This window comes from Balaenoptera acutorostrata, chromosome 9 (assembly GCF_949987535.1).
Source record: "Balaenoptera acutorostrata chromosome 9, mBalAcu1.1, whole genome shotgun sequence".
In the NCBI taxonomy this organism is placed as follows: Eukaryota; Metazoa; Chordata; class Mammalia; order Artiodactyla; family Balaenopteridae; genus Balaenoptera; species Balaenoptera acutorostrata.
The window spans coordinates 107886587-107908995 of NC_080072.1; the positions used below are offsets into that span (position 1 = coordinate 107886587).

Genomic DNA, 22409 nt, shown 5'->3' on the forward strand with positions numbered 1-22409 from the left:
AGTCGGGCCGGGGAGAGATGGTCAGGGAAACTTTCATGGACAAGAAGATTATGGCCTGAGTCTAAATACAAGGAAAATTTCAAGTGGGCAAAATGGGGAGGAGGGCATTTCAGACTGCAGGAACAGAGGGAAAGCTATGAGACCACGTGGTATGTTCTGAGGACACAGAAATAGAGCCCAGCGAGCACAGGGAGAAAGAGCAGAACAGGCGAATGGAAAAGGAAGACGGCCAAAAATGACACAATAACGTAGTCTGGAGGTATGCTTTATAGGCAATGAGGAACTATGGAAAGATTTCTTTTAATTGACTAGAGAAGCCTTAGAAAGAATGATGGCTGAAACAAAATTAGCAAATTAAGTAGGTTCCTATAAGCACTTCTCTTCATCTTCCATTCAACACATCTTTTGCCCTAATTTCTCTTCTGTTCATATACAGAAATACAGTTTTATTTACGCTTGTTGTAATAAAACCAAAATGTTTGTTTTTAGAGAGAAAACAATAAATTTTACCTCTATTCAGTGTTCCATGGTGGGAAAATTCTGGGTTTTGAGTTAAACAATCGCAAATGAGTGTAATCCATCTGGTGCACAGCCAGGGCTACCTAGGTGTGGACAGTGGTTACTAGGAGAGGTCAGAGACTTCTGCAAGTTCAGCTATGAAAGCTCAGGCACAGCGTGGAGTTTTCTGAGTCTCAGTTACTCCACTAGTTAAAAAACTAATAAGAATCTGCTGTATAAAAAAATAAATAAAATTCAAAAAAAAAAAAAAGCGGTGTGTGGGGGACAGAAATACATTCTGCATCCTTAGTACATTGCAGGGCTGTATCGAGATTCAAATTCCAATTTAAATAATAAAAATACAGTATTCAAAAACTCTAAGGCAACTGCAAATATGTGATGTTATGAATTTTCTGTTTTTCCCTGATGCAGAGTGAGAAAGTATTATCTTGATGTATCCCTTACCATGTATTCGGAGAGAAAACCACCCGGGCATTCTAGCATTTTGGAACTCTTTTAAATCTTACATCAATGCCTCCTAGGGTACTGATTTTCACATCTGATTCTTAAGGTATTTGCCTCCAGAGTAATAAAGTAATGTGTTCAATGGGAAGAATATTCAGTACAACATTCCATTTCGGGTAAGTAAAAACCTGAACCTTTTTACTTGCTATAGAGTGGTCACCTCATACTAAAGTGACATGAGGAAACATGGTTACAGAAGAGCAAAGTGCTGGACATTCAAAGAAAGAAAATGGAAATAATCCAGAAGTAAACAAATGAAAACAAAGGAAAAAAAACTATAATTAGGCAAAACTGCAAATAAAACAACAACAAAACACAAGATACTAGAGGACCAGTTTCCTAAAAGGATAATACAAGGACTTTTTAATTTCAAAATTATGCCACAAATTCAGGCTGTGTTACCTTATAAACTACTTATAAGGATTTCATCAGCATTACACCTGATTACTAAGTCTTCCCCCAAAATGAAAAAAAGCCTCAGCTACTTCTATGTCTGCTAACAAAAAAATTCAGACAGAAATCTGTGATGCAAACTCTATTCAAGTGACCATGCAGAGAAGCTCCCTTCCTCACCATGGTCCCATGAAAACTACTGCAATTCATTTGTTTCAGTGGTATACTGTGAAATATTTGCATATAGATTTATACCAACAAATAATATATTAAATAAGCATCTACATAAACTAAATAGACCTAGTTTCAGACACTCCTGAATTTAAATGATATAACATAGTAAATAAACATGTCGATAAAAAATAACAGCTGATATTTATTAAGTATCCAGGGGCTTTAAATGCCTTATCTCTAATCTTTAAAAGAATCTTGCCTCACTTCTTAGATGAGGAAATTAAAAATCAGAGAAGCCAAATGACATGCATATGGACAGTAACACATGGCACAGGCATTAAAGTTCAAGGCTGAGGCCTGTGCTCTCACCTCTCTGAGCTGCTTTTCACATAGGTATAAACATTAAATAAATCTGTTATCACAAAATATCTATTTTATGGGGTGGTTGCATTAAGAAAGACCCTAAGAAATTACCTACTTGGACAGGGTGGGGTGAAGGGTAGATTATAATCTATGTAAAGTAATATATGATCATTGTAAAGTAGTTAAACAATACAGGAGCAGAGGAAAAAAAATGAAATGTCTCTTGTTATAGCTACAATCTCATTCCGCTTTCCAGTTAGGTATGTATCCTTCCTGATCCTCTTCTATGAGTTTACAATGGGATTATACTGTTGTGTGATTTGCTTTTTCATTTAACAATACGTCACAGAAAAAATTCCCTGGGTTAGCACATAGGCTTCTACTTCATTCCTTTTGAGGGTTGCAGAGTATTTCACAGTATGGAAGTATAAAATCTATTTTGAAAATGTAATCTCAAACATTTGTGTATTAAAGCGATACTGTAAGGAATATTTACCTGGATAGGAGGTAAAAAACGCAAAGTGACCAATTCAAAAATGACAAAGGACTTGAATAGACATTTCTCCAATAAGCACATGAAAAGACGCTCCACGTCATTACATTTCTGTATAGTCACCGTCTGGATGAACAGAGCATTACCAGCACTTCAGAATCCTCTCTCCTACCCATCTACTCACTCTCCTCTCCAAAAGTAACCACTGTCCAAACTCTGTCACCACAGAACAGTCCTGAACTGTACGATTCTGAACTCCCTCTTTATATATACGGAATTACACAGTGTGAACTGTACGATTCTGAACTCCCTCTTTATATATACGGAATTACACAGTGTGAACTGTACGATTCTGAACTCCCTCTTTATATATACGGAATTACACAGTGTGAACTGTACGATTCTGAACTCCCTCTTTATATATACGGAATTACACAGTGTGAACCGTACGATTCTGAACTCCCTCTTTATATATACGGAATTACACAGTGTACGTGTGCACATACATCAGGCTGCTCCCACTCAATATTTATTTTTCTGAGACTCATCCATGTTGCTCTGCACAGCCATACTCATTTCATTTTCATTGGTGTAGAAGAATCCACTGAATGAACATGCCTTTATTTATCCATTCCACTATGGATATACCTTTGAGTTCTTTAGTTTTTTGACAATTAGGAATAAGGTTGCTATGAACATTCTATACATATACCTAAGAATGGGTCACAAGGTATATATACATGTCAAACTTAGTAGGCAGTGTCAAACAGTGCTTGTCCTGCATTACACTTCCCTGGCAGCGTACGAGAATTCCCACAGATTTACATCCTTGCCAACTTTTGGTATTGCTACTCTTAAATTTTAAGCATTCTGGTGGGTGTGTTTTTGTGAGTTAATAAAGTTTTTAACTTGCATTTCCCTAAAGACTAATGATGTGGAACATCTTGTCATGTGCTTATTCAGCATTTTGATATTTGTTGTGAAATACCTGATCGAGTTTTCATTCAATTAAAAAAATCAGTTTATCTGTCCTTTTCTTACTGCCTCTTTACATACTTTGGTTACGTGACCTTTGTCAGATATGTGTACTGCAAATATCTCTCTCACTGTGTGATTTGCCTTTTTCACTATCTTAATAGCATATTACGATGACATTTTGAACTTTAATTAAGTTTAATGATTAAGCTTCTCAGTTATTATTACTGCTTTATGTCTAACCCAAGATCATGAAAACAGGTCATGAAGATATTCTATAGTATTCTCTTCTAAAAGTCTTGTTGTTTTACCTTTCATATACAGATCTATAATTCTCCATGATCTAGCAACATTTATAGAAATGGCTGTCTTTTTCACAATGCTCTGCAGTGCATGAATGAAGCATCTATATGGACACAGGTTTGTTCCTGGACTCTATTCTTTTCCACTGTTCTATCTGTCTATCCTTGCATTAATCTCAGTATCTTAATGAGTGAAGCTTTAACAATAAGTCTTGATATCTATTATATTAATTTTCCCACTTTTTTGTTCTTCAAAACTGTCTTGTGTGTTTTGGGCTCTGCATTTCTATACAAATTTTAGAATCGATTTAGAATCAGTTGTCAATTTCGAGAAAACTCCTAACTCAAAGCTTGGGGCATTATCAGCAACGCTGCCCTGTTGGGCTCTGAGCTCCATCTGTCGTTCCGTGAGTGCTGCGACATCCCCTACTCCATCAGCTGATACCCTAGGGGGCTAATGTCCCCATACACTGGGGTCACGTCTCTGGATATCCTTCTTCTGCTTAATCTTAGCTCAGTAATTGTTTACTACCTTGTTAACTCTCCAGTGCTTCAAAGAGATATTATATTTTTACATTTCTGTCCAAATTTTCTCTTTTCAGAGGGAGGGTTTGTCTAAATTCCCTAGTCCTTCATTTTTAGAAGCTCATGCTTCAAAAGTAAGCTTTGCCTTTCTTCTCTCTTCACCCTCTCTCCACCTTCCGCCCTCTCCCTCCCTCCCCCAAACCCCCTCTTTCTTTCTTTCTGGAAGAAAAGGTGGATAAGGTTGGGAAGGTGGGGACTCCACCATGGAAATTATAAAAAAGACCAAATGTTGATCCTAGAAATGAAATACCTGATATGAGAACTGAAGAATTCATTAGAATTCAGAGAAGCCTGCACAGAGGGAAGAGGTCAACAGAAAGCACCCAAGCTGGAGAGAGGACCAATGAGCCAACATCAAAGACGTAACTGACATGTGGAGGAGGAGGGAGACAGAAGGGCGCAAAACAAATATCCGAGGAGATAACAGCTGAGAACACTAAAAACGTGCAGACAGACACCAGTAAATAACTGCTCAGTAAATGCTGCACCGGATAAACACACAGAAATCCTCATGGGCTTCCTTCCTCTTCCTCCCACCTCAGCCTCACCTGCCATTCAACCAGAACCTGTGGGGACTGAACTAAATGCCAATTTCTTTGGGACAAGCGTCTACCTTTCTTCCTCTCTTCTTTCCTCTTCTTTTCTCTGCCCCCTCCACCCCACACACGTTCTTTTCCTTAAGGAACCATGGATACATGCTATCTTGGTCAGGACACAGTGACTCATTAATTTTATTTTTACATACACAAATAATTGGACATATGGAGAGCACTAAGAAGAGTTCCAAAGGGAAAGTTTTCCCTATTGCCCTTGTTGTGCAATAATATAGGGAGCTTTAAGTTGCAGTCTCAAACTATAGCTGCATCTTTCAGACCTGGCATCTAACAGTGACAGATGGCAATGTTAAAAATAAATAGAACATTAAAGTTATTTGTACTGCAGGCAAAGACAGTTTTAAAGTGTGAAACAAGCCTGAGGCTGATAGAATTCACTTCATCCTTTTCAAAATGTAGTAAGAATACACATTTTCCTATGCCAACCCTGCAATGCTGCTCACAAAAGATAAAATACTAGCTTTTGAAGGTGTGCTGTCATTATATATCATTACTAATTTAGAATTAACAATGCCATACAGGTCTATTAACAGAAACCTATTTTCTAGAACTGCCAATAACTGATTAACTTTCTCAAGTTTTAGAAGTTTTGAACGTTATCACTATTAGAAAATCACTTTCCTATTCAGAACATGAGAAAGTATAATATTTGATTGATACAATTTAATACAAATATTAAGCTAATTTTTAAAAACAGTATATCTCTGAAGCAAAATTATCAAAGATAAGACTTTATAATTAATAAAAGTTAAGCTTATGCAGCAGAAATACATAAAAATAAAGCACAAGAAATAACAATAAATTTTTGATGTTGAATTTTAATAACTTTAAAATAGTGACCACAAAAACCCATGATCATCTCAGTAGATGGATAAAAAGTATCTGACAAAATCCAACACCCTTTTGTGATAAAATCATTCAACAAACTAAGAATTGAAGGGTGCTTTGTCAACCTGATGAAGGGCATCTATGAAAACCCCCCAGTTAAAACCTTACTTAACGGTGAACTTTCTCCTAAAATCATAAGTAAGACAAGGATGCCTGTTCTCAGAACTTCTATGCAACAATGTAACATATCCAGGGCAATTGGGCAGGAAAAAGAAATAAAAAACATCTAAACTGGAAAGGAAGAAGTAAACATATCTCTATTCACAGATGACATGATCTTATATTTAGCCTATCCCAAGAAATCTACTAAAAAAACCTATTAGAACTAACAAAATTTCAGCAAAGTTTCAGGATACAAGATTAATATACAAAAATTAATTGTATTTCTGTGCACTTGCAATGAACAATAAGAAAATGAAATTAAGAAAACAATTCCATTTACAATAGCATCAAAAAGAATAAAAATAAATTTAACAACAGATATGCAAAACTTATACTCTAAAAAAAAACTACAAAATGTTGAATGAAATGAAAGGTCTAATAATCAAATGGAAAAATATCCCATGTTCAAGGATTGGAAGACTTATTAATAAATACTGGCAAGAAGGTAATACTTCCCAAATTGATAAACAGATTCAGTAAATCCCTATCAGAATCCCAGCTCTCTTCTCTGTAGAAACTGACAAGATGATTCTAAAATTCATATAGAACTGCAAGGTACCCAGAAAAACCACATCAATCCTGAAAAAGAATAAAGTAGAAAGATCTCCCAATTGCAAAATTTACTACTAAGCAATGGTAATCAAGACAGGGTGGTACTAGCATAAAAACAGACATATAGATCAATGGAAGAGAACTGAAAATCCAGAAATAAACTCATGTGTCTAAGGTCAACTGATTCTCTACAAGGGAGTCAAGTCAATTCAATGGGGAAGGAATAATCTTTGCAACAAATCGCGCTCGGACAACTGGATATCCAATGGAGTTGGACCTCACACCACACACAAAGATTAACTCAAAATGGATCATAGACTAAAATATAAGATCCAAAGCTATAAACTTAGAAGAAAACATAGGAGTAAATATTGACTTTGGGTTAAGCAACACCTTCTTAGATAAGACATCAAAAGCATAAGTGACAAAAGAAAAAAATTAATTGAACTTCATCAAAATTAAGAACATTTCCGCTTCAATAGACATCATCAAGAAAACGAAAGACAAACCAGAATGTGAGAAAATATTTTCAAATCATATTATCTGATATAGGACTTGTATCTGGAATGTATAAAGAACACTTACAACTCAATAATAAAAAGACAACCCAATTAAAAAATATACAAAGGATCTGAACATTTCTCCAAAGATATACAAATGGGTAATAAGCGCATAAAAAGATGTTCAACATTATTAGCCATCAGGGAAATGCAAATCAAAATCACAAAGATATATCACTTATTACCCACTAAGACAGCAATAACAACAACAGAAAAAAAAGTAACAAGGATATGGAACAACTGGAATTCTCATACACTGCTGGTGGAATTGTAAAACAGTGCAGCTACTTTGTAAAACAGTTTGGCAGTTCCTCAAAAGGTTGAACACAGAGTTACCATATGGCCCAGCAATTCTACTCCTAGATATATACTCAAGAGATGAAAACATACATCTATACAAAAACTTGTACACTAAGTATTACATTATTCATAATAGCCAAAATGGAAACCCAAAGTGAATGGATAAAAGAAATATTGTATATCCATACACTGGACTAGTATTTAGCCATAAGAAAGAATGAAGCACTGATACATGGATGAATCTTGAAAACATTATGCTAAGTGAAATAAGCCAGTCACAAAAAGACTATATATTGTATGATTCCATTTATGTGAAATGTCTAGATTAGGGAAATCTAGAGACAGAAAGTAGGTTAGTAGTTGCTTACGGCTGGGGGGAAGGGAGACGATGGGGCAGTGTCTGCTAATGGGCATAGGATTTTTTTTTTTTTAAGTTACTGATGCCATATTTAAACAAGGAAAGAAAACTACAGCCATCACAACCACTAATGAATAAGTACTCACTGAGAAAGTGTTTTTATGTTTAACAAGTTTACCCAAAGAAGGGGGATTTAACAGAGGATAAAAATGCCTTGCAAAGAGACTGGGAATCCCACGGTGAGGGTAGAGAAGGGCAGAGGGAATGTAATACAATCAGCAGAAATACACTTGATTACTCCCTCCTCCTTCTAAAATCTTTTAGTCTTTGTTTTTATTTTCTTTCCAAAAATTTACATCACATTAAAAAGTTCCAGATGAGGTATTCTGTAAAATTTGTCCAGATTAAATCACCCCAATAAAAACAAAAATTTTCATTTTTTAATTTTTACCCCCTGTAACACGTTGCTCTACATATCTGTAAAATAACTCCACATACTTATATAGCACTGTAAACATACTATATAAATGATAACAAATGCTGTTTAAAATAATTTTGATGTTCACAGGCACTGATAAAATATACATTCCCTTCATTTATTAATTTTCAGCTAATCATACTATCTCCACGTCAGTTCTTTAAATCTCGTATTTTCTTTTATCATTTTATTCATTAATAAGCTACATTCCTACTATATAATTGTAAAAACAAATAATGACAAAGCTTAATGGAGCAAACAGTTCTTAAAATTGTCTAAAATTTTGAATGCATGTAAACCTTTGTGAAATGATCAATAGAGAAAAAAGAATATATTAAAAATCAAAACCACATAAAATTAAGAATGCACATTATGACAATAAATGCAAAGAATAGCTAAACAAGCTATGTGCTTGACTGGAAGAGAAAATCTTAATCTTTAAGCAGCTGATAAATAACCACATTAATGAAAAAGTGTACTCACCTGGTTTTGGCACTGAGTTGGTCACTGATTGGGGAACTTTCTGATTAATTAACTCAACACAGTGTCCAGGGAAGAGTCCCACCTAAAGAAGAAAAGCAGCAAAAAGAGGATTTTAAACCAGAGAACAGACCAGTGTACGAACGCTGCCAATTCAATTCCAGTAATGTGCTCCACAGCCCCTCCCAATGATTCTGTTATTCCAAGACTCTAAATCACTGATGATGCCAATTATACAAACAATAAAACAATCTGTTGCTATGAGTATATAGAGTTACGTGTTTTATTTGTCTAAATATCTAAGCCTGCTTTCCTAGTTTTACCTTTTAATTTCCCAAACTTCTTTTACACCAATTAAAATATTTAGTCTGATACCAAGCTATGCGTGCAAGAGGTATAATTTATACCTGTTAATAAATTACTTTGCTGAAATTTCAATCTAGTTGTGTTAACACCTCTACTGCCAATTTTCATATTTACTGATTTCTCTATATGATTTTAAAAAAATCAACGTTAAACCTCATTCAAATTTTTTTGCAAATTTTCTCTTCTTTCTCTCACAGGTTCCATGAAAAATGACAAGACTAAAATAAATTGGTGAAACAATCGCTCACTTAAAATCCTGGTATCCACTGTTGTTAAAGAGCCCAGTAGTGCGTGGATAAGTGGGAAAGCAAGAGAAGAAAACAACCAATCCCGGCAGTGGTAACAGACTCTGGCTTTAAAAAACACACCAATTTGACCTGGTAGCAGAATTGCTCATGGTGTTAGGTAGATTCCCAAGGAGCTTTATTAGTAAAATACTGAGCTCCAGATCACCCAAAGATACTACATAGCCAACAGAATGAATACAGAAACAAAGAGCCAGGAAACAAAAGTAAAAAGGGAATTTTTACCAATATTTATAGATGTTTTCTTAGATGGGAATATAATTGGGCTGCCAAGCAGCAGATGTTAACGCTGAAACAAGAAAACTACATCACTTTGTACATCCCTCTGTTGACAGACTCTGGGGAAGAAAGGAATGGTCTTCCAAGAGTATGATTCATCGTGAAGTTCTGAGCTGTATAATTTCCACCTGTGTGGGATTATTTTCACATGCTCACTTGCTGCATTCTTACTTCAATTTCTTGATCGATATTCTATGTTAGTTCTTAAAATTATTAAGATGTAACTAGTTATCATGAGCTGAAAAGGGCTTATTAACAAATTATCAGTTTTGTTTGAAATATGTGAAAGTTGGGTCTTAGAGTTCCTATATGCATTGCCTTCCAAAATGATGCTCCAAGTATTTGCTTTTATTGGTGAAATTCTATATCATACTTTACCCAACTTCCTATTTAACTAATAACAAGTAGAAATTCTTCCAAGATTGGTTAGAACCAGACAAGAATCAACTTGAAAGATCATTCTCATTCTCTCTTATGCAAATCAGTTATAAGATAATCACTTATGGTTAAGTGTAGCCCCAGGATTAAGAGGGCCTGGGTTCTACTCCAGGTCTGCCACTTACTAGGTCGGGTTTATAACTTAGCCTCTATGTTTCAGTTTCTTCCTCTAAACATAATAATATTGCATCTAATTCGTAAGAGTTGTTATGAGAATTAAATGGATCAGTATAAGCAAAGTGCATATAGTAAGCACTTGAGAAATGCTGTCTATTCTTTATTATCTCAATATGCTGGCCACTGGAAGATCTAGAGGGCTCCAGTCCCTCCACGGTATGGATATGACACACAATACCTACCACCTTTTGCTTGTGTATACTTAAGTTTCCTCACTGTCAAATACCATTCTTTCCATAAAATTCTAATTCATTTCAATTTGTAAACATTTTCTGCAATCTGCTATAGAGAAAAGACCATCTATTTACTAGGCTCTGTGATCTGGAGCAAATTGCTTAACATCTGTCTGTTTCTTAATTTGTAAAAATGGGACAACATTAGCTACCTCAATAATGTGTGTGAAAGCACCTAGCCTAGTTTATAAGCTCAAGCATCTGTCAGCAAACAAAACTAATTTTCCATCACTTCTTCACAAAGACTGAACAAAGCTTAATGATCTTCTTTGGGGAACTGTATCATACATACTAGTTACACTTTCACTTTTTGAATGTCTCAATGCATCAGGTCTAGGTATATGGGGGAAATGCTACTGTGTAATATATAGAGGTAGGTCCATGATAGGTTCATCTAACGCCTAATTCCAATCCCTGCTCACCTGTCTCCCTTTATTATAAAGTGTAATATCACTAAATATTAGCTAAACTAAATATTCAGTTTCCCAGATTCCTTGTATTCAGGTGTAGCCACGGCACCTGCAAAAAGCTTTACTGCTACCATTCTGTCTCTTCTTTATGCTGTGTACGTACGTAGGTATTGGGATTGGATCTGCAGTAGCCATCATTTGACCTTAAAGAAAGGCCAAGAGAATCTTAGAGAATTCTGCCTAGCATCATTACGCTGCTGACTCAACTGCAGCAATGCTACCTTTTCTGTTCACTTCTGTTTCTTGAAGCCAAAATCACTCTTAACTGTAACTGTTTACAGTTAAGATAACTTTTATTTGAAAGAGTTAACTCTGTATACTTGTGAAAAGCAAATAGATTCTGTTTTCCTATTATAAAATTTCCATCATAAAAAATGAAACTGTGTTCTATTGAAAATATACACATAACTAACCCTAAAAATATAGTTAATGAACATTTATACTTTTCTGATGCATACTTAAGCTAGTATTTCACCAAATATAAATAATTCTAATAAACTCAAAATGTCCAATGTTAAAAGTGACTGGAACTCTAACAATATGATGTATGAACTATATCATCCTGTTTTATTCATGTTAAATTATATTATTATAATTATATTCAGCATATTATTCTTTCTGCTGCAGTGGCATTTTCTAAAGCTCTAATGTAAATGGCTGAGAAAGGTGAGGGAAATTCAGTATATTTTGCAGCACTCAAAATGAGTTTCTACTCTAGGAAGATGGAAGGAAAAGAAAAGACGAGCATCTAGGGCCCATGAGGGTAGAGAAGCAGGTAATAAAAATATAGTAACAGAAGAAAAAGGTAAGGCAGGAACAGGTTAGGGATGGGCTTAAAGGAGAGAAAGAGAACCTTCAATTTAGTAGTTTTTCCCCAAGTCAATTTGGCATGAGGAAGAAAGAAAAGTATATGAATGTAAGAGACACAGAGGTAGAAAACACAGGAACTGTCAATAGGATTAGATACATGAAAAGTTAAATCAGATGCTTCTGCAGTTTTTTCCCACTTTTATTGAGGTATAACTGACAAACTGTGCATATTTAAAGTGTACATTTTGATAAGTTCTGACACCCATAAAACTGTAACCACACTTAAATTTATGAATATATTTATCAACCCCCAAAGTTTCCTTGTATCTCTTTGTAATCTTTCCCTCTCCCTACCAGCCCCTACCCCTGCTCACCAGGCAACTAACCTAGTTTCTATCACTATACATTACTTTGCAATTCCTACAATTTTATATGAATAGAGTCATGCAGAATGTACTCTTTGTTGTCTGTTTTCTTTCATTCAGCATTAATTATTTTGAGGATCATTCATGTTGCTGTATTTATCAATAATTCTTTCCTTCTATTCCTGAGTAATATTCTACTGTACAAATACCACCATTTCTTTATGCATTAATCTCTTGTTCATGAGATACCTGGGTTGTTTCCAGCTTGAGGCCATTATATGTAAGGCTGCTATGAACAGTCATGTGTGAGTTTTTGTATGAATGTAAGCCTTCTTTTCTCTTGGATAAACAGCTGGGAGTCGAATGGCTGGATCATGTCATCAGTGTATGTTTAAGAAACTGACAAACTGTTTTCCAAATTGGCTGTAGCATCTTACATTCCCCCCAACTGTGTCAGCGTTCCAATTCCTCCACATCCTCACCATTCTAATAAGTATGTAACAAGACCTCACTGTCATTTTAATTTGCATTTCTCTAATGACTACTGGTGTTGAGCATCTCTTTATGTGTTTCTTTGTCATATATCTTTTTGGTTAAGTGTCTGCTCCCACTTTTGCTACTTTTTAAATTGAGTTCTGTTTCTTGTTGAAATTTGAGAGTTCTTTATATGTAGTGGATACAAGTCCTTCATCAGATATAATCATCACAAATATTTTTTCCCGGTCTGTGGTGTGTCTTTTTATTGTCTTATAAGTAATGTCTTTCAAAGAGCAGAAGTGTTAAATTTTGATGAAATTCAATTTATTATTTTATGAATTGTTCTTTTGATATTAATCTAAGAAACTCTGCCTAACCCAAAGTCACAAAAGTTTCTCCTATGTTTTCGTCTAGAAGCTTTATAGTTTAAGCTTTACATTTTGGGTACGTGATCCATTTCGAGTTAATTTTTGCATATGGTGCAAGAAATAAATCAAAGGATTTCTGGAGGCATAAGGAAATCCAACTGTTCCAGCATCATTTGTAAAACAGACCATGTTTTCTTCACTGAACTGACATTGAACCTCTGTCAAAAATAAGCAGCCCATGTATGTGTGGGTCTACTTCTGGAATCTATTCTGTCCTGTTGACTTACTTGTCTATCTTTCCCCTAATGCCACACTCTCTTGGTACTGCAGTTTTATAGTTGAGTCTTCAAATCAATTAGTGTTAGTTCTCCAACTCTGTTCTTCTTTTTCAAATTTGTTTTGGCTGTTCTTTTCTAGGTCCTTTGCATTTCCATATGAACTGTTTAATCTGCTTATCAATTTCTACAAAAAATCTGCTGAGATTTTGATTGGGATCAATTTGAGAAGAGATGGCATCTTAACAATATAAAGACTTCCAACCCATACACAAGGTATATATCTCTCATTTTTAAAATATTCTTTAATTTCTCTCAGAAATGCTTTGTAGCTTCCAGTACACAGATCTTTTATATCTTTTTTTCCGATATATCCCTAAGTAGTTCATAGTTTTGATGCTATTACAAATGGGTTTTATTATATTTTCTGACTGATGTTAAGGCTACTGGTCTGTGGACTAGATATGAAATAACAAGACGTCCATGCAGTTGTCCCAAGTATATATATTTTAAATATACACTGTGTATTTTAAATACACAACTACTTTCCTTTTATTTCTCCTTTATATTATATGTGAAAAATTATACTGACTTTTTTGAAATTGCGCTTGTAGGTTGGTATATCATTTGTAAATTTCATTTCAGGATCATAAGGAAAGATTTCAGAAATTATTTATCGTAACAAGGGGGTATAGGGTTTGATGAGGTTAAGAACTACTACTCTAAGCCATTTTGTCAATAATTTCCATGAAACTGAGTGTTTAAGCATCATTTGCTAGGACATATTCTGATGTTACAAATTAACAAAAGGAGCTATCTAGAAACTAATTTCTCTCTAAACATCAGTGGCAGCTGCTAATGGCACTAATAAGAAAAATAAAAAACTGCAGTAAGTAACACAGAAAATAATTTAAGAAAAGTTACAAATTTTTGTGATCCAAGGGGGGAAAAATACAAAATTGGAACTCACCAAGCTTGTGTTCTGGCTATATCACTGACTTACTGTCTTTGTAAATCAGAACAATCTATCTAAATTCCTTTGTCTCAGGATTTCTATAATTTTAAAATGACAGTTTAGGACCAGATGATCCACGACCATCTTTTCTAATATAGAAATCTATGATTCACACATGTAGACAAGCAGAAGCCACTACTGGTTCATTAAATTACTACTATGATCTGTTCTTTGCCCAGAATGCCTAAATTTCTACCTAAGCTCTGACACTAAACAGCGAAATAACAATGGGCTTGTAGTTTAGTCCCCTTTGGCTTTAGTTTTCTTGTCAGTAAAAGAGAGGTAATAATAGTACCTTCTTCATAGACTGTGAGAATTAAAGGTTAATGGAAAGCACTTAGAAAGCACACGTAAGAGCACCAAGAAGTGTTACAATTCCTTATATTGGAGTACCACATACTCCCTCTTCCCTTGAAATTCTATAACATTACAGATGAAAAATTACAGTATGTGATTTCCCATTACTTAACTGGAGAGGAAATATTTTGCTCTATTTAATTTTGAGTAATGAAAAGGTGTAGCTTTGAATTCCGTACATAAAATGATGGTCTTCATATAAATAAGTGGGTAAATTGTCTTCCTCTATTAAACTACTTACTACAAGTGACAAGGTTTCCAAATATCTTCCCTTTGGGATAAAGAATACTTTTCTGAAAATAAGCTACTTGGAACCACATTAAACTCCTGAGGTAAGGGAATGTTTACTGTCCAAGATTTGCTTCTCTGTCATTGTACACAGAAGTCCTCACACAACCTTCTGGGGTAACTCTGAAAAATAAAATAGCCGATCCTTGATCATCCTGTGGAGAACCAAGAGAACATGAGCTGTACAGAGTTCTGTCACTCTCTAAATGGTATTTTATCTCTTAGATTGACTGTATCCCAAATACGTTTTAGAAGATTTTCTGGGGGGAAAGGAGAACACTCACTAAACTGTGTTTAATTTCTTCCTTTATCTGTGCACAGGATAAACAATGGGAGGCTTGGTCAGTGGTTCTCACATTTTGTGTTTATTCATCACCTGAGGAACTTGATAAAATTCAGATTCCTGTCCCCATCCCCGGAGATTCTGATTAGTAATATCTGGCTTTAACATGTTTCTTGGGTCATTCTGATGCCAGTGGCTCCCAGATAAAATTTTGCCAAACGTGGCACTAACAAACAAATAATCCTCAAAGATTTTAACATTTGACATCTGTGTTATGGCTTTTACATAAGAAAAAAAGACTTTCCAGACACCTCACCTCACATTTCCAACCACGGTCCCCAGGTAAGTACAAAAGCTGATGACATTTATTTTTAACAAGAAAGAAAAAGCAAAGAGCTTTTTTTTTTTTTTTTGCTGAAGTACAGATTATATGATGAAACACCTCAGAAAACAAAGGTAAAAGATTCAATATACTCTTTAGAAGACAAGTAAAAAACAGATTTCAGCATTTCAAATTACTATAGTTAATATAATTTCACACTTCCTACTCCCAGAAGTTTAAGAAAAGAAACATAGTCACAGTATAATTTAAACACATGGATGAACTAATCCTTCTGTCCCCATAGCAAAATTATGGTCTAGGTTAGAACAACACACACACTGGCAGAATGCTGATCTTCATCAACCACCAGCTGATTGGCAGAGTTTACCTACAGCTCAGAGTAAGCACTGCTTCCAAAAGAGTGGTCTGAGGAACACCTGGGCCGGAATCACATGGATAAAGATGCAGTCTTAATCCCATCCCACAACCAGTGAAACCGAATTTCAGGGCTTAGGTCGTAGGATTTTATGTTTTAGCGTGTTCCCCATGTAACATGTCATAAGCGTATCAAGTAAAGTTCGAGAATCAGTGCTGAAGGGAGAGCAGGAGTTATGGTAACATTGGTAACAAGTGAAGATGGCAGTATAGCACCCTTAACTATATTGGTAAATGCTACTCCTTGGACTAATTTTATTTGCAAATTAAGAGAACAGTGCAATAAATACCATCACAGCCCTATCAGAATGGTTAAAACCACAACAACGACAACTGAGAGCTGTCAAATGATGATGAGAACGCGGAGCACCATCACCGCCGCTGCTGGTGGGAAGGCAAAACGGTAACTACTACTTTAAACCACGGTTTGGTAGTTTCTGACAAAGCTAGACATGACCTTACCATACAATACAGCAAGTGCACTCTATGGTATTTACCCAAAGGAGGTGAAAACACATCTGCACAAAAACCTGCCCATGGATGTTTACAGCAACATTATTCATAAATGCTCCAAACTAGAAGCAACCAAGATGCACTGTAATAAGTGATTGGAAAAATAAATGATGGCATAGCCATAATAATGAATATTAGACAGTGAAAGAAAGGAACTATCAGACCATGAAAGACATGGAGGAACCTAAAATGCATATTGCTAAGTGAAAGAAGCCAGTTTGAAAAGGCTACATACCATATGATTCCCATTATACGATGTTTCGGAAAAGGCAAAACTATGGAGACAATAAACAATCAGTGCTTGTCAGAGGTTAGGAGGAGAGAAGGATGGATAGGTGAGCACAGGAGATTTAGGGGACAGTGAAACTACTCTGTATGAAGCTGTAATGGTGGATACATGTCATTATGCATCTGTTAAAACCCACAGAACTATATACATCACAAAGAGTGAAACTTAATGAAAATATGGATTATAGTTAATAATGATGTATGAATATTGGTTCATTAAAGGTAACAAAAAGCAAACCCCAAAACTGTTTCCATCATTATGGAGGAGGATGTGATACTGACACACTGTATTCTTATCCTTGTGATTCTGGCCCCGGTGTTCCTCAGACCACTTTTCTAGAAAGAGTGCTTACACTGTGCTGTAGGTAAACTCTGCTAATCAGCTTGTGGGTAATAAAGTTCAGCATTTTGCCAATTCTATCCAATGAGTTGTAAAGCAAGATGTTAATAGGAGAAACTGTATACATGTGTGGGGCAGGGAGTATATGAAATTCTGGGTATTATCTGGTCAACTATTCTGTAAACTTGTACTGAATGATAAAATCTGTTAATTATCTTTAAATAATAAAAAAAAATAAAACAAGCCAGCAACTGCACAGCATCAGTTCACAGGGCTCTGAGGGAAAGGCTTCCGCACGCCACACGTACCCTGTCATGCCCCGACAGCTGGCCGGAGAAAACAACACACGAGACTGAGAAAAAAGGAAAGCGGAGTCCACATAACACGCTATAAACACATCAGGTTGAGCAGACCTGCCTGCACGCCGACGCCGCATTCCCAGAACACATCCCTTCAGCGGTCAGAGCGCCACAGCTCAGAGCTGGCCTCCATCCTGGGACGCAACAGCCCACATCTTTGCTCCCCTTCACCCTCTCTCCCGAGAGTGGTCAGCTCTAAATGGCCTTGATTCCCGGAAGACCACTGTCCAAGCTACCCCAAGGCCAAGCCCAGCCCCTCGTCTCCTGCTACTGTATCAGGAAGACAGGTTTCCTGCCTCTGTGCTTCCTCCTTCATGGCTCACTGACAAAGCTCAGTTTACAGAGTCCATCTGTGTGACCAGGACAGGTCAAGCTGGCTAACCGGTCACATGGCTGCTTCACGTCTAGCCGGTCTACCCAGGTCATCTGGACATCCTCTCCTCTGAAGACATGCACAAGACTCTGCCTTTCAAAGTCACCACCTCCAGGAGCCCCTCCTAGATTTCCTAGGGCGTCCTGCTGGGCTCAGAACCTCCCACTCATCTGCGAGGCCCTGAGGAGGGGACCAGTACCGCTTGTCCTCCTCGTCCTGCCTCGGGGCACGGTGTCAGTGCCCAGAGGGCCTTCTGCCATGAGTGAAACGAAGGCCCTGTACCAGCCTGTGAGTACCACTGGCCCCTTCTCAGATGCTGCCTGAGGACAGTGGGGTGGGGAGGGGCACCCATGAAGCAGTCATTCCCAGGGCTCCTTCATCCCAAGGCCCTCAAGCTCTCTGCAGTCATGGCCAACAGCCCTACACTCTGCCTGCCCTTGGCCTAGGAGCCAGCCTGGCTCAAGCAGGGCCCTACTCTTTATCAAGTCTATGAGAGAGAGTCCAGGAAAGGCCTTCAAGCAGCCCTAAGAGTGGCCCCACCCACCTAGCCATCCGGGACTGGCTAAATAATATCTCCCCAAATTCTTATGCTGAAGCCTTTAACCCCAGTATCTCAGAGTGTGACTGTACTTGGAGACAGGAGCGAGGAGGACTGAATTGTGTGGGTCCTTCCCTTAAAGTATTCAGTTCCTTTTTTAAATGAAGTTTTGACAGTGACATTTAAAGACCTGCTCCTGGTTTCACGGGAGCCCCCACGCCCCCAAAGCAACTCCTCTTCTCACAGTCATACTCCAACACAGTCTAAACAGACCAGCAATCCTGTACGAAAAACATTTCATTATCAATTATAAATCAGTCCTGAAAGCTTAAAAACCTGTTTTTATATTAAATAATTTGTTTGGGGAATAAACTAATTTTTAACTCTAAATAAAAGTTAGAAAGATAAATCTATACCTAGCACAGAGTCAATACTCAATAAATATCTGTTATATGAAAGAAGGGAAAACCCGTTATTTTGCAATCATGGAATTAAAATGTTAAGAAGGACTGACGGGATTACAAGCGGAACTGTCTAAGAAAGCAAGTGACTTGTCTAAGATTATAAGAAAGGCAGCAATATCAAGAATAAAACATAACTCATTTTAAAGCCAAATTTACTTTTTGATCATCTTTGGGACCCTAACATTTATAGCTCATTTCCATGAACATGGAGAATTGACCTCTTAATAAGAAAAAGAGGTAACACCAGTTTTCCATTTAGTTTTATATTTAATCAGAAGCACCAATTATTCATAACAATTAAGAAATCAGAGCACAGATAAAGAAGGACTGCAAATTATACAAATAAGAAAATTTGTGGGGTAATAAAGATGATTTTTTTGCTTTTAATCATCAAATTAAATTGCTATAAATGCTTTTATAACAGATAAAGAGATAAACTTAAATCTGCAAAATAAAAAACTGAATTATTTACATTTAAAAATCAACATTTATTGAGTGAAAAATATGCATCAGGTCTGCTCTAGATACTTTACATATTTTATCCTGACACATTTAATCTTTGCGATAATCTTATGAGATTAAGAATTGTCCTACAATCCCCATTTTACAATTGGGGAAACTAAAGCACAGAGAAGTAAAATAACTTGCTCAACATAACACAAGATTAAAACCAAGCAATCTAGCACCAGAACCCATGCTCTTAACCACCATGCTATCCTGTTTTAAAGTGTATGATTATTTTTGATAAAATACATTTTATAAAAACCTAATAGTTTTATTTTATATGCACTTAAAGCTCAAGATATTTCTATGATAGTTATTAATATTTCTAACTGTACAGCATGAGCATTTAATCTATGCAGCATTTTAGGAACACTTTTATAAATAGACAACAAATATATTCAGGATACACTTTTAAGGCATATTTAGATGCTCTTCTAGTGATAGTTTTAAAAGATAAAAGGAAACTTTTCTATCCTATGGAAATTAGTGCTAGTCAATCTAAAATATGCTTTTATCAGGTCTCAAATTACTTAGGCATATAAGGAAAAAGAGACAGCTTTAGATTCTGCTGTTATTCTGCAATTCATACATTGTTTACATTAACAGTTACAATGCATTAAAAAAATATTGATCAAACTGACTTAATTCTAGAGAGAAAACATATGTGATTCATGACTTTAAACCACGGTGAAAAGCAAGGCAGAAGCACAGTCCCGATAACCTAGAAGTGGCCACCAGGCATGTGATTCTGCTCACACTTTGGCTGCACCACCACACAGGAAAGAAGAAGGAGATCAAAACAACCACAACAGTAACTCGAAAAGGAAACCCACGTCTAACATCATCTACATTTTTTTTTATCACTGCAGACAAAATTTCTGATGACAAAGTCCACTGCCAGCACATATTATAAACAGAAATATTACTGAAAGAAAAAACGATCTTTGAATTTTCCACACCAAATTCTTTGCTGCCTACCTGAAATCCATGCTTGCCTCTCCACCATGTGCTTAACACTTTTGGGGGCATGTCAATAACAGAAACAATGTCTCCCACCTAGGAGAAAAAATTTAAAGTGAAACGTTTTAAATCAATTTTTAAAGCAATTGTCTGTCTAGAATTTAAATCTTAACTATAACAAAACGGTAAAGTACTATCTTATTTTCTGGCTCATTATTTCTGGTAAAACATTAACACTTCTTTCTGTAAGGAATTTAATAATCTTAACCATTGGTTAAGGAGAGGTTGACAAAAAGTTAAGCAGCACAAAGACTGTGGTCCAACTAACACCTGTAGTAACTTCAGAAAGCCTGATTGATAGCATAAGATGTCTGAACATCAGGCATCATACCATCATTACTTCTGTTAAAATACTCTGTTAACTGCTGTTACTAAAGGTGATCAGATTCACTATAGTGAATCTAAAAGGCAATTTTAAATACTCATATTTAGAACAACAGCAGCTTCTATTAATACATTTAGTGAGCACTTACCATGTGCCGGGCACTGTGCTAAACATTTGACATATCTTATTTCATCATATAGGAAAGCTCTAAGATGTCTACAATTACTGGGTTATTCTTAGTACATGTAAAACTGAATGACAACTACACTTCTTTTAATAGATGGTTCAATATAACATTCCCACTAAATAGCTGACTTTCTTCACTTTAAAAGACAAACTAATGAGTTTGTACAAACTTTTACAAAATTGTAAGTATGAAAATGGCAATAATAGTTTTTAATAATATATTTAAAGGAAGTTGTATTCTTCAATCAAAATAACTGATGATCTCTGTGATAAACCAGTTAAGCACTTCAGAGCAATGTTGCTAATGTACACAATATTGCTTTAAGAATTTTTTTTGTATATTCACAACTAATTTTTCCAGTCACGAAAGTCCTCTTCACAGAACCATATTTGCTAACAGACATGGTATCTTTCAAGACCAAGGATTCCTTTGTGTATAGAGCTAAAAATTTAGTTTGAGAACAGTTTGAATTCTATACAGTAAAAATTTATACTTTGCTTCCTCTTAAACTGAATAACTGCCAGCATTTTCTTTGGTCTCTCATCAGCCAATATTAAAGGAAGAAACTTAATTCTCCTCCTTTTGCATCTGATAGCAAGAAATGTTCATTTCACTTTTCATCTGGTCTTTACCTCAATCTATGAACAATGAGAAGAAAGTATCACTGGGTATTGTTTTTAGGTGCTAAAAACACACAGACAAAAGAGGATTTGGCTTTCAAGAAGCTCACAGAGACAAACAGGAGAACAATTATGATTGAATGTAGTAAGTGACATATCAGAGATAAGCCTTGAGAACAGCTCAGAATGACGTTCAGTGCAGGTTCTGGGGGGTATGTATTTCCATGGAGTAGAGGGAAGGAGATCAAGGAGACTTCCTAGAAGAAATGGGAGACATTTAAGCTGGATTTTCAAGAATGAGTACAGTCATTAAAATAAAAATAGATGGCATGCCAGGCTGAAGGACAATGATGCACAGAAAAACCTGGTGCTTTTCATTAAGGAAATGATTGCAACAGCTATAATTGAGGCTAGAAAGATAGCAGGGACTGAGCTAACACACGGCAGCTTTAGTCACTTACCTCTAAGGTCAATTCATCCGGGGCCCGAGCAGTGTACCTCTTGATAACGTGGGCAGCACCAACAGCAGGAGTGTTAATGGATGATTCTTCATGAACTAGAAGGTGATTTCCCTTATTATCAATCTGTAACAAAGAAAATGTACTATGAGATGGGTAAAGACATGGGACTTGCAAGTTTCTTTGTGTATCTATGTAATTCAACTTGACTTAGAAAAACCATAACCCAAAGAATATTTTAAAAAAAACAAACCCACCACTTATTGAGTACTTACTATAGGCCAGTCATTGTATTATACATATAACATACACACTTTAATCTTCATAACTCTAAAAGATACTTATCATCATTATCAACATTTAAAGATGAAGATGCTAAAGCTAAAAGAGGTTATGTAAATTATGAGAGATTAAATAATTTGTCCCAGATCACACAGCCAATAATGAAGAACCAAGA

The 22409-nt window shown here is 36.0% G+C and overlaps 1 protein-coding gene across 6 annotated transcripts in view; it reads right to left on the reverse strand.

Annotated features, from left to right (window-relative positions):
* ARHGAP32 (Rho GTPase activating protein 32) overlaps positions 1–22409 on the reverse strand; it is a 282949-nt gene that overhangs the window by 62148 nt on the left and 198392 nt on the right. For all 6 annotated transcript variants that reach the window (XM_057552728.1, XM_057552731.1, XM_057552730.1 and 3 more), the window contains 3 exons: positions 21956–22078; positions 20321–20398; positions 8704–8785 (listed from right to left, as the gene is read on the reverse strand). In XM_057552728.1, the coding sequence (XP_057408711.1) occupies positions 8704–8785; positions 20321–20398; positions 21956–22078 (283 nt within the window). The remainder of the gene's footprint in view (positions 1–8703; positions 8786–20320; positions 20399–21955; positions 22079–22409) is intronic.